This window comes from Bidens hawaiensis, unplaced genomic scaffold, assembly GCF_021521415.1.
Source record: "Bidens hawaiensis isolate Kalapana, Puna unplaced genomic scaffold, B.hawaiensis_p1.1 tig00042932_1, whole genome shotgun sequence".
NCBI classification, from domain to species: domain Eukaryota; kingdom Viridiplantae; phylum Streptophyta; class Magnoliopsida; order Asterales; family Asteraceae; genus Bidens; species Bidens hawaiensis.
The window spans coordinates 138,098-157,088 of NW_027497603.1; the positions used below are offsets into that span (position 1 = coordinate 138,098).

Sequence of the window (18,991 nt, forward strand, 5' to 3'; positions counted from 1 at the left end):
CGAGAATGCTTTAAAATAAGGAACATCATCTAAATAGGACACTATACCATGTAAATAGTAAACTATACAGCTTTTAAAACTACCAATCTCAACCACTAGATCCTAGATCCAATGGTCTACATCTATTCTTATGTTTCTCACAAAACTATTATTTTTTACGTTAACCCTACCCTATATATATATATATATATATATATATAGGATGAGCATATATATAGGTGCACATTGTAACCGGTTAGAATCTGGTCCACTAACCGGTTAGTAACCGGTCCAGCGCAACCCGGTTAGTAACCGTTTCTAACCGTCGGTTAGAAACCGGTTTTTCTTTTCCCAACAGAACCCGGTTAATAACCGGTTTTTTAAAAACTGGTTTTAAAAACCGGTTATTACGCAAACCAAAAAAAATCAGTTGTTATATGACCGTTATATGACAGTTGGAACGGCTAGAACCCATTTTTTTTACCGTTTGGACTTATTTTAAACCTCCTTATTGGTATAAATAGGTATTGGGTGTGTTGGGTTGATTGCACCACTTCCCGAGCTCTCAAAAACGCAAAATAACCGCCAAAACCGCCAAACCGAACTTAAAAACCACTTCCAAAACGCAAAAAAAATACACTTGAACAACTTGGTTGAACCGTCAAGAGAATTGTCTCAACAAACCGAGACAAAACCCTTTGGTGTAATTTCGGCAAGTGCGAAATGTCGAACGGAACGTTTAAGGCTCGATGCAAAAAATGTGGAAAATTTTACGCACAAGAGTCGAACTCCACTTTAAGGCTTCACCTAGAAAAACATTGTCAGCCCATGAAAAACAATCCGGCCACAGATCAAGCGCATATTTCAACCGATGGAGCCGACATTTGGGTTTTTAACCTCGAAACCGTTCGCGAAAGGATGACAAAATTTGTCATTCAAGAGGGCTTACCGTTTGATCACCTTGACAACCCGCGCTTGACAAGGTTGATTCAAGAAACGCTCCAACCTCGGTATCAACATGTAAGTCGCACTACCTTAAGACGCATTGTTTAAAAATGTGAAAAAAAGCTAAACAGAATTAGTTTTGGGTTTCGAAAACTTAAAAACCGGTGTTAACTTAACTACCGACGTTTGGTCGGCTCCACACGGTATACCGTTTTCGTATCTTTGCTTTACCGTGCATTGGGTTAATCCCAACACGTGGCAAATGATGAAGCGTACGATCGCGTTTGAGTTATTTAGTTATCCTTACACCGGCCAAAACTTGATTTATATTTTAGATAATGTTATACAAACATTTAAAATACAAGACAAGCTTTTTTCCGTATCTTTGGATAACGCGTCAAATAAAACCGCCGCGGTACGAAACCTAAAACTAAAATACCAACCGATTTGTGACGGTGTTTTTTTTCATACTCGATTTGTTGCGCATATCATTAACTTGGTTGTGTAAGACGGTTTAAAAATTAAGCAAATAAAAAAGTTAACCGAGTGTTTTAGAGTAATGTTAACCGAAATTTTTAGAGCTAGTAAGCAAAGATATACAAAATATTTGCAATTGTGTATCGATACGGATTCCATCACTTTAGGTCCGTATTTCGACGTACCTACTAGGTGGAATTCGACTTGGTTAATGCTTGATAACGGGTTAAGACAAAGACCGACATTGGAATATGACAATCTTGCTAAGAAACGAAAGGTTTGGGCATTTTCGTCGAGAGGTTGGGAAACGATTTCAAAGTTAAGCGAGTTGCTTAAAGTTTTTAAAAATGCAACCACTTATTTGTCGGGTGTTTATTATCCGACGAGTCCGTTGGTTCTTCATCAAATTTGGTTAGTTTGTGTCAAAATAAACGATTTTGAATACGTCGATCCAATGTACGATTATATGATATTACCAATGAAATTAAAATTGAAAAAATATTTTGAAGAACTGCCCCTAGTTTTTACTTGTGTCACCGCGTTGAACCCGACTTTAACCATTACCGGGGTTGAAACTTTAATCGAAAAAATTTGTTGGGCTTTGGATTTGCATTTAGATGACCCGAATCATGCATCAAAACAAGTGAGAAAATTTAATACTTATTCAAAAAACATGTTTGAAATTATGCTCTTAAACATGGTTCGGCACCAAACGCTCGACAATCAATGGGTTTTGGAGAAAGCTCGTCATCAAGTAACGCAAACATAAGTTTGTTTAATGGTATAAGAAACGATAAAATTAAAAAAGTTCGTGGTAGCGCACCAAATAGCGAGCTAAGCCGGTATGGTGCAACCGATTTTATGTTCACGGAAAATGATTTTGAAAACTTTGATATTTGGGTTGGTGGAAGCAAATGGAACCCCAATTCCCGGGCTTGCCGCCATGGCCCGTGATTTACTAACCGTCCAAGCTTCTACGGTAGCTTTGGAAAGTGCTTTTCTTTGAGTGTAGGATTTTATCGATACGAAGGACGAGGCTAACACCGGAATTGTTGAAAATGTGCATTTGCTTAAAAGACCACTTGGATGCGGCGGACCGTATCCAACATAATTCAAATCAAATCTTGAAGGTGAACTCGATGTTGAAGGAAAACTACACGAGGAAGAAGCAGCAAATGGGTGCCGCACAACCACTAACCAAGGAAGAACAAATGTATGATGATTCGGTGCGATTGAGTAGTCCCGAACCGGATCGCGATGACCCGTCTAATGTCCCGTTTAATGTAGACGACGATAACGAAGAATAAAATCATTAAACGATGAAGCCAAAGCCCGAAAGGAAGAATAAAACAATAAACCGAGAGAATAAACGAATGAATTCAACGTCACGAAGATTTTAAACGTTTCTTTTCAAGTTATTTATGTATCATTTTGAAGCAATGATTATAAAAATGTTGAAAATGTGAAAAAAATCAATCAAAAACAAGAGTTTTTAGTTTTTTTTTTTATTTTTCGAGATTTTTTTTATTATTTTTTTCAAAAAACGGTTTTTTAACCGCTTATCGGTTAACCGGTTTGGTTAATACCCAAACCCGGCTAAACCAGTTAGGGGTACCTGACCCGGAAAATGTGAATAACCAGGTAGTACCTGACCCGATTAACCGGCCTACCCGGTTTTTTGGCGACATTAAAATAATCGGTTACTAAAAAAACCGATTATCGAATAACCGGTTACCGGTTTTGTGCACCTCTCTCTCTCTCTCTCTCTCTCTCTCTCTCTATATATATATATATATATATATATATATATATATATATATATATATATTATGTTTCGAGGCTTACGCCTCAGTCCGGCTTGCCTCAAGAGTCTAGAAAACGCCTCGAGGCTCATTTCCGCCTTTTTAAACCTTGATTGACCGTTACACAACACACCGACCCACACATCCTGAGCAGAACTCGCTTTGACTCAATAATAACCTTACTTTAGGGGCTGTTTGGTTTATTCAGATCAGAATGAGTCAGATCTGAGTAAGCCTCTGTCCCATTCAGCAACAAGTTGTATATAGGTTTCGGGCATCAAAAACCGGTACCAACGTCTATATTACCGTTGGAACCGGTTACAACGGCTAGTAAATTCTTAAAAACCGGTTCCAACGGTAATATAGCCGTTGGAACCGGTTACAACGGTAATATAGCCGTTGGAACTGGTTACAACAGCTATATTTCTCTCAAAAACCGGTTCCAACGGCTATATTACCGTTGGAACTGGTTCCAACGGCTACTTTGACCATCAGCTGATTTTTTTAAAAAAAACCCGCCAGAACCGGTTTTTTCGGGTAGGAACCGAACCGGTACAATCTGGAACCGGATAGGAACCGTTTGGAAATATAATTAGTGGAACCGGGTATGGATTCGGGTTTAAAATACCCAGACCGGGTATAAGGTCAATCGGGTAGGAACTGGAACCGGTTCCGGGTCAGTTCCACTGGTTCGGTTCCGGAACCGGTGTTTTTGTGCACGTCTAGCAACAACCATAAGTCTGAATGATTCAGACCTAATTTTAACCACTCAGCTTGGAACCAAACAGTCTGAAGTCTGAATGAATCAGATGTAAACATCTGAATGATTTCATTCAGATGTAAACAAACAGCAACTCAAAATCAAATACATGTTACTATGTTAGGTAGATACCCTTTTGGGAGCTGTAATTTGTATTTAAGTTCCACGCATAAACACACGTCGTTGAAATCATTAGTTCAAACCCATGAAAACATATCCAAGAGTATACAGCTCAAAATATAATTCATGCTTCACATCTTTACAATCAGACCTACAACCAAAACAAAAAAAATGTGACAGTGTTGGTAGTTAGTACACAATCCATAGCAACTTATAACATTGAATAAACGCGTCAGTTTTGGGTTATATTTCATCTGTAACGAGTCAAACGGGTTAAAAGTAACCTATCTAACTCAAGCGCAAATGAATTAGACAGATTGAAAGTCAACCTAAGTGTATTCATAGGCATAAGATGATAAAAACAAATTGAGTTATTAAACGAAGTCAAGTTATTTGTAATAATGCAGTTATTGCAATGACATTTAGTGCATTATTATTTAATCCTCTATAAGATTCGAAAAAGTGTACCTGTAAAAAGAGAATCTTGAGCACCACGGCAGATAAAGAAAAAGATTCCTAAGATGCGATTACCGAGCTTCCTGCTAACACATAACATCACGAAACAGATGTTTTTTCTCATCATAAAACCATCTGCAAGAACAATGTGATCAACAAAGAGTTGTGATCCTTACTGTTATAACCTATCTAATTCTATAAAATGTTTTTTATAAGGTGAGAGACGCACTTGCAGAGAAAAAACCGTTCTGATTCGTCAAAGGTTTCTGTCTGTGAATGAGTTTGACCCTCTTTTTCTTCACTAAGCTTGCGTGGAGGAAGAACTCGACATGGACCATGAATCAGTCCAGCTGGTAATGCTATTTCGTGGTTGGATTCATATACCTAAAAAGCCCCAAACAAATAGATTATTTATCATAGCATAGTTTCTGTAATCATCCTATTAATTACTTATACGATTCAAGAAAATTACTTCATTGCTTTCGGGAGAACAAGGACGGCCAACACCCTCAGGCAAATCATCAGGAAAGAAACAGCGAGTCACAGTAAGCCACTTCTTATTTGTCTTATTATCCTCCCACATGCTCTGCAACCAAAATCTGATCAATTTATTTAAAGCTATAAAGAAATAAAGCAGCAAAAGTGCCCCAATATGCAAGTAGTGGGAGAAAAGTGATACAAATATCAAAAAACAAACTGCAAAACTACAAATTTATAACCGAAATGACAAGTAAACCAAAATCAACCGATTTGATATTTTAGATAAAAAAAATATTTTTTTTAAAATAATATGCTTCTTTAATGTGTATAAAGATATAAGTTAACTTGGTATAATATTTTTATTAAGTAATTAGTTTAATTAATTAATACATAAAGATAAACTAATTTGGTATAAATTATTTTATTAGCTACCGTAATTAAATTATAGTCTTCTACTAAGATTAATTATGTTAGTATAAAAAACTTGGAGTTGCGATTTTGAAACATACAGTCGAGAAAAGAACTTTGTAAAGTATATATGACATTTTCATAAAAAACTATTATGAATATTCGGTTAATCAGTTATAGACAAATTCAGAAGTTGCATAACTGAAAATCTAATTGGTTAGTCGATTTCAGTTTCAAACCAAGCTACTTACTTGTAGTTTATTAGGCATAAGATTGTCGCCAGTAAAGCTGAACAAAGCATAATCCTGAAGTTTAAATGCGGTCCCACTTACACAACACGACCCGTAATACATTTTCCCATCAATTTCATTTATTACACCGCCCACCCATTCAACATCATTCTCCCTGACCGTAGCACAAATTTCACTTGTTTTGACCATATTACCCCTCTCAATCACTTCCTCATTCTTCCCACTTTCACCATTTTGAGCTAACGCCTTTGAACAAACATCCGCGTCTTGACCATTCGATGACGTCAGCTGCTGATTGCAATTCTCATCCGATGATGCCACTGTGTTGTCCAAACATGGTTGACCTACAGCTGAGCTGGCAGATCTTTTTGGCATATTCACATTTCTCATAACGCGACCGTACTTCAGAGGCAATGGTTTCCCATTACTGATTGCCAAACACTTATCACAATGCCATTCGCGACACTCGTCACCAAAAACCGATTTGGGGTTGCATTGCAGACATCTTAAATGATACCCCTTTTCACACGCATCACATATAATTACATTATCCACCTCGTTAATCATACTTTTGCATGTTTGACAGGCCAAGGGTTTGCTCATGTAGTCTCGTGAAGGTGGGGTCCATGCGCGTTGACCTGGTGAGTGTGGATGTAAAACCTTCTGAACAATTTTAGCAATTTCATTGTGAGTGTTAACAGAAAGGTTCATTTGATGTTGCTTATGTTGATTTATGTTTGTCACATTGTTTGATAATCCAGTATTGTTATCAGACGAAGCGGATTGAGATTGTGTCGACCGTGATGAAGCATGTGATGGTTTGTGATCTGCAAACGAATCTGCTGCAAGTTATGAGAAAGTTATAACTATAATCAATTAATATATTAAAAAAGTAAAGTCATAACCAATTGATATAAAAAATAAAAGTTAAGAATCTTTACTGCTGGTTAAAACAGTAGACCCCACAGGTCTTACTTCACTTGTGGGCAGTTGATATGGTAAAGTTCTAGAATTGGAAATTGGGGAAGCATGAGCTGCAGATGAATTGTTCTGGAAGCTTCTAGAAGAATCGGGTGGTGTATAAGTAGCAGAATGTATTGGAAACACCTCAGATTTTTCCATCTAAATAGCAAAGTTAGCCACAAAGTTAACAAATTCTTGATAAAAATAGAATCTTGTCAAAAACAGGCGCCTCATGTAGTTCTTGGTCAAAAATAGGGTTCACAAGAGGTTTATATGTAAAACATATGAGAGATGCAAAATTCTGAATATCAGTGTTGTAAAAATCGCGATAATAACCAATTATCAGAGGGCTACCGATTCGATTTCACCCAATCGGGCCCTAAATTCGGTACCGGTCAAAATCTACAAAAAATTCCAACCCGATTAATCAGATTGGAGTTTTATATGTAATTTTCATTTTGTTTCTCTTTTCACATTCTAGTGTGTGTTTTCTCTTTAATATCTACCTCATCTTGACATCAATCACCCTTTCTTATATATTCTTGTAGACAAAGTCCAAGCCAGCAATTTATAATTTAACCTATTAAATTCAAGATATTGTTTTCTTTATGATGGGGTTTTTCCAATTGGTGTGAATGGAATTTGTCATCCTTAGTGTCTCTTTTATCCATGTTGAACAACTTCCATGTGAGAAGAGGAGCCATGGCGTTCGACAACAACGTTCATCTAAAGTATAAATGAATATTAATGTCGACGAGGTTAAGCAAGTTTACAGAACCGGTTATCATTTTCAGTCTGCCAAAAACTGGATCAGCGGTACGTATTTTTTGTTCTTTATATCTTCACATAGATTTGTATCTAACTCTAGTTAAGTTATGGCTAACCATCCATTCTAAATTGTATGTATGTACGTTCTGAAAGATATAACATATTTAGAATGGATGGTTAGCCATAATTTAACTAGAGTTAGATACAATCTATATGAAAATTTACAGAACAAAGAAATACCGTTCATCTAGTTTTTCACAGGATGAAAGTGATAACCGGTTCTGTAAACTTGCTTAACCTTCTCGACATTAATATCCGTTTAATACTTCATATGAACGTTATTGTCGAAGGCCACGACTCCTCCTCTCCCATGAAAGCTGCTTAACATAGAGAATAGAAATACTAACGATGCCAAACGCCATACAGACCTATTGAAAAACACTCATCATAAAGAATTTTCTTTTAATCTTAATAAGTAAACACATAAAACTGTTAGCCCAGACTTTGTCTACAAGAACATTAGTGGTTGATGTCAAGATGATATAGAGATTAAAAACAAAACACACACTAGAATGTGTAAGAGAGTAAAAAGAGATACAAAACTAAAATGACATAAATTCCAATCTGATAAATATTAACTAATTAATAATTCAGCAAAGCCTAAAATTACCTTTTCCTTTGTAAGCTGCAATTTCTGAGCAATTGACATCATCTCCAATTTCCCATTAAACCCTAGATCCTCAATAACCATCCGAGACGCATCCCTCGGAAAAACATCTTTCGGGGCAAATTCGTTACAAATCCCGGCCAGTTTCCCCCTGGCTTCCGTCATGATGTTCACCTCCACCTTTGTGGGCTTCCCACCAGCCCTAATTCTCCCCATTGCCGACAACACCAGCACCATCTCCGCCACCTGCTTCAAGCAATGAGCACCTCTAGCCTTCTTATTCGCTGAATTGGATTCCTCAAAGGGTGGTCGTTTGTTGTTGTTGTTGGTAATACCCGTTTCGTCCATGGAATTCGGTGGGAATTGAAGGAGATTATAATCAGACGACATGAGAAGAAAGAGGGGGTTTATGGTTTAAAGTTTGGCGGGTAGACGGACGGATCGATCTTCAAGATTGATGATTGAGCCAAGTGTTGTTTGTGTAGGTTGTTGGTTTGTAGCCTCTGTTTGTTCGCTAGCTCCGTATTATATTTTGGAAATATAATAATCTAATTATACTGTTAGACCAATAAGTTTTAAGTTCATATACCACTTCTTAGGCTATGTGTAGTGGAGGGGCTACAATTAAGGGCAAATTGTGACACGTGACGCCCAGTCAGCATGGAGTGAAAATTTGGTTTTGGGGTGTAATGGTGTAGGGGCTACAAGTTGGGCCCACAGTGTGTTTTTTTACTATTTTCTTTTTATAACTAAAATAATTAAATAAAAATGTATTAAAATTAAAAAATAAATACAAAAAAATACATAAACTAAAAAATAAATTATAATAAAAAATACACACTGAAATAAAAATATACATAAAAAAACTAATCTATTCGTCTTCATCTTCGTCTTCGTCCCCGTCGTCGTCATTGTCCTCCTCCTCGTCTTCGTCTTTGTCCTCGTACTCGTCTTCGTCCTCTTCAACGGGACGATTATCCCACACATGTTGAACCAAATCCGTTTTCAGTTGGTTATGTATATCACTTGATGTGAGCTGGTGAATGTTATACGTTCGTTGGTCTTGGGTTGGTTCAGGGAACTGTTCTGGAACGCTTCCTGGTATATAGTGTTGACATATTGATTTTCCCTCGTCTTCTAAAATCATATTATGCAATATGATACATGTATACATGGCATCGCTCATTTTTGCCAATGTCCATACACGACAAGGGTTTTTCACATAATGCCAACGTTTTTTCAGAACCCCGAAACACCTCTCGATATCCTTTCTCGCGGACTCTTGCTTCTTCTTAAAATAATCTCTTTTTCCTTCGATAGGGTCTTGAAACGTCTTGACGATGATCGAATACTCTGGATATATCCCATCTCCCAAATAGTATCCGTTACGATAGAAAGTATCGTTGGCATAAAACGGTAAGACCGGTATGCTACGGCTGATGTAATACTCTAACACGGGTGACGCGTTGAGAAAGTTTATGTCGTTTTTGGACCCGACTGAGCCGAAGAAGGCTGACCAAATCCAGAGGTCGTGTGAACAAATGGCTTGAATACTAAACGTTGGCACTCCATGGTCACCACGAGTGTATTGACCTCGCCATGCGGTTGGACAGTTGGCTCACTCCCAATGCATGCAATCTATTCTCCCGATCATGCATGGAAAAGAATGTTTGCTTTGGTGTACATCATATATGCGAGTCAGGTTGTTTGAAGTAGGAATCCTCAGATAACGACGAGAGTATAATTGTATTATCCCTATACAAATAAATTATTAAACAATATTTATATTAAAAACAATAGTTAATACAAACAATTTAAATATTACCGATGCAAAAATTCTCCAACGCATCTCTCGTTGTTTTCTCAGCAACTTTAAATACTCGTCATTGATATAGGTCGTGTTGCCGTATGCGAGGATGCGTATAGTCGAAGTACACTTTTGGATGGCGGAGAATCCTAAATATCCTCTTGCGTCGCGTTTCTGTTGAAAATACTCATACTCCCGCTCCATATCTCCAACGATGCGAAAAAATAAACGCTTGGACATCCGAAAACGACGTCGAAACATAGCGTCGTTAAATGTAGGTGTGTCGTCGAAGTAGTCCTTCATCAAACGAGCGTTCGCTTGCGTACGATCCCGAATGATATATGACCGTCTACGTGGTACCGTAGATGGATCAGAGCCGGACACCATGTTATTGACGACGGCCCAAACCGCGTTCGTGACCTCTAAATACTCTTCCGCCACTTGTCGGTGAATCTGATGAATTCTTCGACTCTCGTTTATTAATTAATCCAAAATCTCGGCAGAGTTTGTGAAATCCGGGGAACTCATTGAGTTTGAAGAAGTATGAAAATAATAAAAATGATTGGTATTTTTATGTTTGTGTTTGTGTATGAGGTGAAAATGGTTAGATAAAGTTTGATATATATATTAAGTTTTTAAATTAATTTTTTTATATATAGCCGTTACCCAACGGCATTATTATTATTATATTATTTTCTTTACATCTTTGCAGGCGACAATAATTTGCCGCCCCCGCCCCTTTTCGCCCAATTATCGCCGGGGGAGGGGGGCGGTGTTCCTCCAAAAAATCGCCCAATATCGCCCCATATTCCCGACCAGTACACACACCCTTATTGGTTAATTCTTATAGTTTTCATTTATATCAATGCCTTCTATAATTTTCAAGTTAATAAAATAAATCAATAATATATTAAATTAAGATTCATCAATGCTATTAAATTATTATCTTTCCTCTTTTCTTTAATCTTTAATTTTTCATTATGAATACTTAAATAATAAATAATAATATAATAATGTAATATTTTAATATTACATTTAGCTAAATGTGTAAATTTAGATTAATTAAATACGAAATATTATTTAGCTGTAGTTTGAATACGAAATATTTAAGTATTCAAAAATGAAAAAAGTCAAAACAATAATACGAAATATTATTTAGCTATAGTTTGAATACCAAATATTCAAAAAAAAATTTGAAAATTTATTTATTTTTGGTTGAATTCATTCACCACCTTTGTTATTTTTTACTTGATTTCATTCACCACCTGTTTTAATTTTATAGATAATATATAATAAATAATTTAATTAATTATTTGTTATTTCATCAATAGAAGAGATTACGGATAATATATATATAATATATAGATACCGATATAAAATATTATAATTGTGTTAAAATATTATATTATTTAAATTTAAATAAAATAAATTAAATATGTCAAATTCGTAAGGAAATTAGGAAAGAATGACCCATTTTATTAAGGTAAGGTTTAATTACGGATTTATAAATTTTTAAATTTGATATTCCATCCTTCCTATTTGAATTAAGTTTTACTATAATATATAATAAATAATTTAATTAATTATTTGTTATTTCATCAATAGAAGAGATTACGGATAATATATATATATAAATAATATAGAGATACCGATATAAAATATTATAATTCTGTTAAAATATTATATTATTTAAATTAAATTTGTCAAATTCGTAAGGACATTAAGGAAATTACGGATTGTAAATTTTTAAATTTGATATTCCCTCCTTCCAATTTGAATTAATTATTGTTTAAATTATGGTCTAAATTTGAATGTAAATTTTATTTAATTAACAATCATTAAGTTTTACTATAATTACGTTAGTTGACCCATTGACCCACTGATTTCATTACAGTCATTTACTTTAAGAATTAAAATACAAATCCATTTACCCTTTCACCCATTCACTTATTATTGTCAATATATTACAACAATTAGTAACTTTTTATTTTAACACCTTATATGAATTACAATACATATTATATAATTAGTAACTTACATTTTTACATTATGTAACATTGCATTTTACAGAACTACCATTACATAAAATTCAAAAATTTGTAAATATATTATTTGTATTTCGAATCTAATTATGTAACATTGCATATTATTTGAAAATCCATTAATTATGATATCAATTTTATTCCTTCTAACTATAATTTTTTTGAAAATTTTAGAAATTTTCTAAATTTATGTTTCTAATCAAGAACATTTATACCTTCCTTCTATAATTTTCTCTACCCTAATTCATTTGGTATAAATATGTACATTTGATAGGCTAATTCTTACACCATCAAGTAATCTTTAGCAAAAACGAGTTGCTTTGTGCCAAGGTTTTTAGTTTTTGTTGTTTATATATCTTCCATTTTCATATTTCAATTTTAAGGCTTAAAATTGTTATTGTTATTTAATTTTAATTTTTTTGTGTTTTTGTTAAATTTTACTAGCAAGATCGAGCCAACAAATATCACCATGTTGAACCAACTCGATGTTCTTAACAGTGAGTGTATCCAAAAGGTCCGTATTTTGAAACTTTGGTGGCTGAAGGACAACTCAAAGCCCGGGCAAGATTGGTCCATCGAAATGATTGTTCAATACGAAATGGTATTCTTAACACATTCAATAATTTACTATATTATTCATACAACTATTTACTAATCTTAATAATAATGTGGCAGGGCAACAGAATACAAGCCTATGTAAGGAAGCCTTGCATTCCCAAACATGATGTTTGGCTTGCAGAGAATAAATCTTTGATTGTTCGGAAGGCCTCGCTCGGTGCAAATATGTCAACTTACAAATACATCGATTGCCCACACAAACTTTGTTTCGCAGCCGAGACGCATCTCTCTAATTCCTATGAATTTGAAGGCCACTTGTATGGGCTGAAATTTGTTACTTTTGATGACATAAAAGCTAAAAACTTTCCACATAACGGAACTATAGGTTATTTGTATTTATTTTTTACCACCTCATTTTGATTATTAAACATTTTGTGACTAACTTTAAACATAATAACCCTCATTATATGTATAATTATTTATATATTTTATTTCTAGAAGTCATCGGACATGTTACCAAGTTTTTTAATAATAAGAACTCATTCTTAAGGTAAGCTCAACATCAAAACCGAAGAACAATGGAGTTTTGTGATTTGAGGTATAATTATTATATTTTTTTTGCTAATATTTTGTTATTATATATATGTAAAGGTTTGTACAAATTCATAAAGTTGTAAATGTTTGAACCATTCATGTTAAATTTAGGAAAGGATGACCCATTTGATTAAGGAAATGGTTTAATTACGGAATTTGTAAAATTGAATTAATTATTATCTATTCTTTGAATGTAATTAATTTGTAAATTTGAATTAATTATTGTATGAATTATGGTGTAAATTTGAATGTAATTTGAATTAATTAACAATCATTAAGTTTTACTATTATTACGGGTGTTGACCCATTGACCCACTGACTTAATTGCGGTCGTTAAGTTTGTAAGTCCCAAATCTGGAATACTACAATATGATATCAACCAAACACGTCAAATATGCGGAATCTAGTTAACGTGGTGATTCAAGAACAATATAAATGAAGAACACTATGTAATATGGTTTCAATGCGTACGATTTTATTAACAATAAATCATCTAATACATAAACCGATTCACACAGAATCTTTTGCTCACTAGATGGTGGCTCTTACCGATTTACAATTTCTTTCAATGTGAACAACCTAAAACCCTATACAAGATGTTCTATATATAGGGAACCAAACAAGCTGGCCCAAACAACCAAAAGCCCACCGAGAAAGTTCTCGGTTTACATACACAGCCCAAGCCCATATTACATACTCAACCCAACAAACATAGAACTAAGTACAAACCACCAAATATGGACCCAACAATCTCCCCTTGGTTTGTAGCTTCGCTCTTGTTTATTTCAATTCAAACTAGCCTAACCGAAATTCATAGGGATTTCGGTATTGCACCAATTTAATTCTTCAACTCGTCTTCATTTGCATCACTTTGGTCTTGATCATGTCGTGACCCTTTGATATGCGTCATTCTAACCAATTTATGACCCAACAATCTCGCCTTTAGACTGATGCTTTCAAGATCTTCAGAATCTTTACTTGAACATGATCAACAACTTCAGCATCTGCATCCAATACTCTACCATCTCCCCCTTTTTGATAGCATCATCCAATTTGAATCTCAGATACTTCATATGCTTCCGTTGCAAGAAATCAGTCTTGAAAGAACAATCAACTTTGATAGAAAGATCAACCAAACTATTTTTGAAAACAATTAAATAAAACAAAATAAGACAGACATATTTTTGTGATTTTTCTTATTTTTCTAATTTTTATGATTTTCTTGAAAAGACTTGAAATGAGATCATACCAGCTAAACCAACTATAACACAATAACCGATATCAGATTTCATTAGCTGAATGCAAATTTTAAAACGATTTCTCAACACATTTGTTTCGACAAGAGTAATCAAGAAGTAGAAATAAATGAAATAAAATAAAACTAAAACCAACAAACAAAACAACTTTAATCACTCGGTCTTCTTGTAATTTAGCTAAAAGTTGGGATCAAATTTCAGTTTTTGATAAAAATGCCGCCTTTATGAAAAGATCCGAACATGAAATCATATTGTTTAAGGTGCTGTCACAAGGATTCATGTTCAGCGTTATTATGACAACAAGAGACAGGTTGATAACGTGTATCCCATACTTAGCATGATTTTTCATCGCATCAGTGATATGATTAAGGTTCAGTTAGACATAAAGCTAGATGGACATCACTCATGGACCTGTGATGGCTCCTATCTCTTCTCAAAGCGTATTTGGCTTTCCCCAGATCACCCCAATTTGACTCCAACCCCCTGGATTTGGTTTAAAAACTTTTAATGACAGAACTTATTTATTTGATTTTTCTTTTCAAATTTGCAAACATATTTGAGGTTGAACGTTGGACTTACAGTTTAATTAACAAGCCTTCATTCGGGATGTTAAAGGACTTATATTATTGCCTCCACCCCTGTAGTTCTGTTATTAACACTCATGTTTGTGTCTTTCTTGAAAGCTTGTGAACATTTATCAACTTTTGGTTGATTATATATTTAAAGTAATTTTGTTCACATTTGTTCTTTGTCATTCTCAATAAGATACTTCATTTTGGAGACCAAATATCAACGGGCTCGTGTATGACTAGGTAATTGCTTTTCTGCCTATCATTCGGAGAGATGTATATGGAGACATGCACATTTCTTCAAAATGACTCTCCACAGTAAGTTCAGCATATTTAGTTTATATCACTTCAACTTTTACGCATCATGGAAAGCTACCATACAGATCAATGACTGTTCTAGAGCCCTTTGAGCTTAATAAATTCACCCGTTAGGCACACAGAAACAATTTATCTATCACTTTCCAAAGGTTGGATCAATTTTCATTTGAAAATATTTTAAAGCTTCTAAAAAGCTGTTAACTGAATAGTAATATCACTTCCCATAAAGTTACAGAAGACACAGATGTTAAGAACTCAGTCACCCCGGTCACTCTTCAGTTTTTAGGTAAATGGCTATCCTGTATGACCACTAGTGGTTAACAGGACCAAAACACATATGAAAATACGTGTCCCTCCAACTTGGAATTACCGACATAATTTTAAGTGAAAGAATTCACACAAAAACACATCACAATCGCCCCGGATGCTTTCAGTCTTTAGACAAATGGCTATCCTGTGAATCTACAAGTAGATCACCGGACCAAACATATACAAGTATATGTTCTTCAAACTTGAGCAACCAACATAATTTTAAGCGAGAGTGAAGTTTGAAAGACATAGACTTTTTTATTATTAGACGCACACACACTCTTTTTGAATTTTTTTAAATTTCTCCCCCTAAATTTGTGCAAAAACTTTTATGTACAAATTTAACCTCAAAAAGACTCAATCGTCGAAATGAAGTATTTAATAAAAAACTTTTATGGAGTGTGATAGTCAGCCAACTGATGTACTATCATTTCTCATGCACGTTCAAGTCATTTTCTCATTTTTGGGAAATAAAATACACTATACTTGAAAAATTATACGTGAATATATTTTTGAATTTTTTTTTATAAAAATTTAAAATCTTTTAGATTGATCAATCTTTCATACCAAAGTGATACGATTACCTTTTATCTTCAAGACATCATTTTTCATTTGTGAGAATCTCCCCTAGGATTAAGCTTGTTCTGAGATTCTACATCCTTGCGAGTTGAATGTCTGGAACAAACCTTTTAATATGCAATGTATTCCCTGATTTGTTCCTACACACTTAGAGAGCAGATTAAAAATGTTCTATCACCATAAAATCCCGTCCAGGCAACAAATAATCCATTTTATGGTTTAAGATTTAAAAACAATGGATATTTGCCCTGTCATGTGCCTGAACAACCCATTTAATAAACAATGAATTTGTGGTTGTTCCTACACGCATAGCGGGATCAGTTGGACATAGGAACCCAAGTCATAAATGTCTTGGGGTTCCCTTGAGCATCAACATATGTGACCTCTTGCCAACTCATATCTTTCCCATCTTTAACAGATCATTTGTCATTACAAATTCTGTTTGCTGAGTTTTAAGTTTCTAAGTCTGTCATGGTTTAGTGAAATTTGAAAGAACAGATTTTGGAGTGGAGCAATTCGAATTCGAACTCTTAGAACTCTCAACACTCTTTGATTTCTGAAAATTTATTTTTCTTTTAACAGTTTCTAAATCATTTGAGTGCAAACCTGTCATATTAGCTTTGAATCCTTGAGTATCTGTGACCCGTTGTACAGATACTCGTGGTTTTCTAAAATAAGCATTTTGTTTAACCACTGGATTCGGTTGAAACTTGTTACCTTTCACCTGAGGGGCTTGTCTATTAACAGCATGGTAGTGACACTCCTTTGCCAAATGCCCGCTGTTCCCGCAAAACGAAACATGCCTTTATCCTTCTTCTATTGTCAACGGAAGCACTTGCCTCATGTTGGAATTCATTCTTAGGAAAGGTTTTTCCATTCTTCTTGACCCTTGGCACAACATTCTGATTTTGCTTGTAATAGGGAACATATAGACGATGAACACAATTTCTGGCTATATGTCCTGGCGTGCCACAGTGGTAACATGTTTGCCTCTTCATATAAATGGCACCCATTGATTTATCAACACATGGAGATCCGGAGGATCTATGAGGACGAGACTGTCCTTGTTGTGTTGATTTCTTACGTGTCTTCCCTTTGTTGCCATAACTCGGTGTATTATTATTAGTACAATTTTGATTTGTGGTGTCATCTGAGTTTGATGACACGTTAGAATGAGATTCATTTTCACTAGCCTGAACCCCTTTACTATCAGAAGCAACATCATTTACTCTATCAGAAGCAACATTATTTACTATATCTGCACATGAAGTAGAAGCATCAAAATTGTTCACACATTTAAAAACAGGCTTGATTTCCTCTAGGGATCCTGATCCAACAGTTTCAGATTTAACATGTTTACCATACTTCATGTCTTTTATCTTTTCCTCCTGTTCTTTGGTGACAGGGGTAGGGACATAATTGTGTTTGTAAGGTGGGGAACTTGACTGTATCATATTCCCTCACCTTCATTTCCTTCCACCACAATTGATTTTCCAATCATTGAGTTAACTACTTTACTGAAACCCTCGAATTTTTTAAAATCAAGTTCAGCCTTTTCAAACTTACTAGTTAGATTTAAGATTTCTAACTTGGAAGCTTCCAGTTTAGCAGTTAACTCGCCAATTTCTTGTTGGGCATCTAGATAATGACAGCCTTTTATACTAAGATCAGACTTAAGTTTTTTAATATCCTTGTTTTGAGCTTCTATTTTGTCTAGAAAACCCTTTTTATTTTTCTTAAGTTTAAAATTCTCTGATTTTATTCTTTCCATATCTCTACTTAGACTGTCATTATGAAGCTTATACATTTCTATTTTCTCACCACAATTTAAAGAGCGTGGTTGAAAAACGAGTTGTGAAGAATCCATTGAGTAATTAATCAGATTAAACTGATTTTCCGCCAAAATTTCTCGAAAACTATGATCGTCAAAATTCTTAAGAAAGATGTCCCGCTCAAAAGAGGCGTCGAGAAAAAATTTCGTTCAAGACAAATTTTTTGATTTTTCCCGCCAAAAATTCGCCGAAAATCACCCGAAAAAAAAAATATTTTTGCCAAAATTTTCCAAATGAACTTTTACTTAAAAGGAGTATTCTGGAAAAATTTCGTTCAAGAAATTTTTCCGCCAAAAAACTTTTTTTTTCTTCAATACTTCTTGACCGAGAACGGCTTTGACCGAGAACAATTGATTTTGACCGAGAACCTTTGAAATTGACCGAAAACTATGATTATTTGATCAACTTCAATTTTGCCCGAAAACAGGGTTGACCGAAAACCCAAGATGACCGAAAACCAACAAAGTTGACCGAGAACCACAAGAGTTGACCGAAAACTATAGTTGTTAACCGAAAACTCTTATTCTGGCCGAGAACCAATAGCTTAAACCGAGAACCCTTGTTATTCACTAAGAATTGGCCAAAAACTAGGAATACAGCCAAGAACATTCAACTATTGACCGAGATCACTTGATTTTGCCGAAATCTCTTAAACTGGACAGAGAACTATGTTTGATGTCCGAAAACTAGAGACACAACGAGAACTCCAAAAACAGCTTTGACCAAGTAAATTTGGTAACAGAATAATACTCGAAATCTCTGGATTTGAATTTAAATCAAAATTAAAGCTAATCTTTACCAAAAACAATTCAGTCTTCTTCTCCGATCAACTACTCGCCGGAAAAATCACCAACACCACCAAACCTTAATATCTTGAATCCGTTGATATCACACTAATGAGCCTGAATTCGTCAAAGGCTCTGATACCAATTGTAAGTCCCGAATCTGGATCACTACAATATGATATCAACCAAACAGCGTCAAATATGTGGAATCTAGTTAACGTGGTGATTTAAGAACAATATAAATGAAGAACACTATGTAATATGGT

The 18,991-nt window shown here is 34.7% G+C and overlaps 2 protein-coding genes across 3 annotated transcripts; both read right to left on the reverse strand.

Annotated features, from left to right (window-relative positions):
* Positions 1 to 4,082: 4,082 nt before the first annotated feature.
* Positions 4,083 to 5,746, reverse strand: LOC143593933 (uncharacterized). 2 transcript variants are annotated; one of them, XR_013146224.1, is made up of 5 exons: positions 5,679 to 5,746; positions 5,012 to 5,125; positions 4,769 to 4,923; positions 4,552 to 4,674; positions 4,083 to 4,234 (listed from the first exon to the last, which is right to left on the reverse strand). XR_013146224.1 is itself a non-coding variant. In XM_077073394.1 (4 exons), exons 1-4 carry the CDS (start codon positions 5,694 to 5,696, stop codon positions 4,626 to 4,628), a joined length of 336 nt encoding a protein of 111 aa, XP_076929509.1. In that variant the 5' UTR covers positions 5,697 to 5,746; the 3' UTR covers positions 4,537 to 4,625. The 2 variants fall into 2 exon arrangements, 1 of the variants encoding a protein (XP_076929509.1); XM_077073394.1 differs by lacking the exon at positions 4,083 to 4,234 and having other exon boundaries at positions 4,537 to 4,674.
* Positions 5,706 to 8,443, reverse strand: LOC143593928 (uncharacterized; the record flags this gene model as incomplete). Its single annotated transcript, XM_077073391.1, has 3 exons — positions 8,080 to 8,443; positions 6,611 to 6,800; positions 5,706 to 6,517 (listed from the first exon to the last, which is right to left on the reverse strand). Coding segments are annotated over exons 1-3 (1,347 nt in total), but the record flags the coding sequence as incomplete, so codon positions are not given.
* Between the last annotated feature and the right edge of the window lie 10,548 nt (positions 8,444 to 18,991).

Excerpts from the sequence above, each read along its gene's own strand:
- LOC143593933 (XM_077073394.1), bottom strand. Across the intron at positions 4,924-5,011 it reads GTTCTCCCGAAAGCAATGAA|GTATATGAATCCAACCACGA; the intron begins GTAATTTTCTTG and ends GGGGCTTTTTAG. Across the intron at positions 4,675-4,768 it reads GAACGGTTTTTTCTCTGCAA|ATGGTTTTATGATGAGAAAA; the intron begins GTGCGTCTCTCA and ends TTGTTCTTGCAG.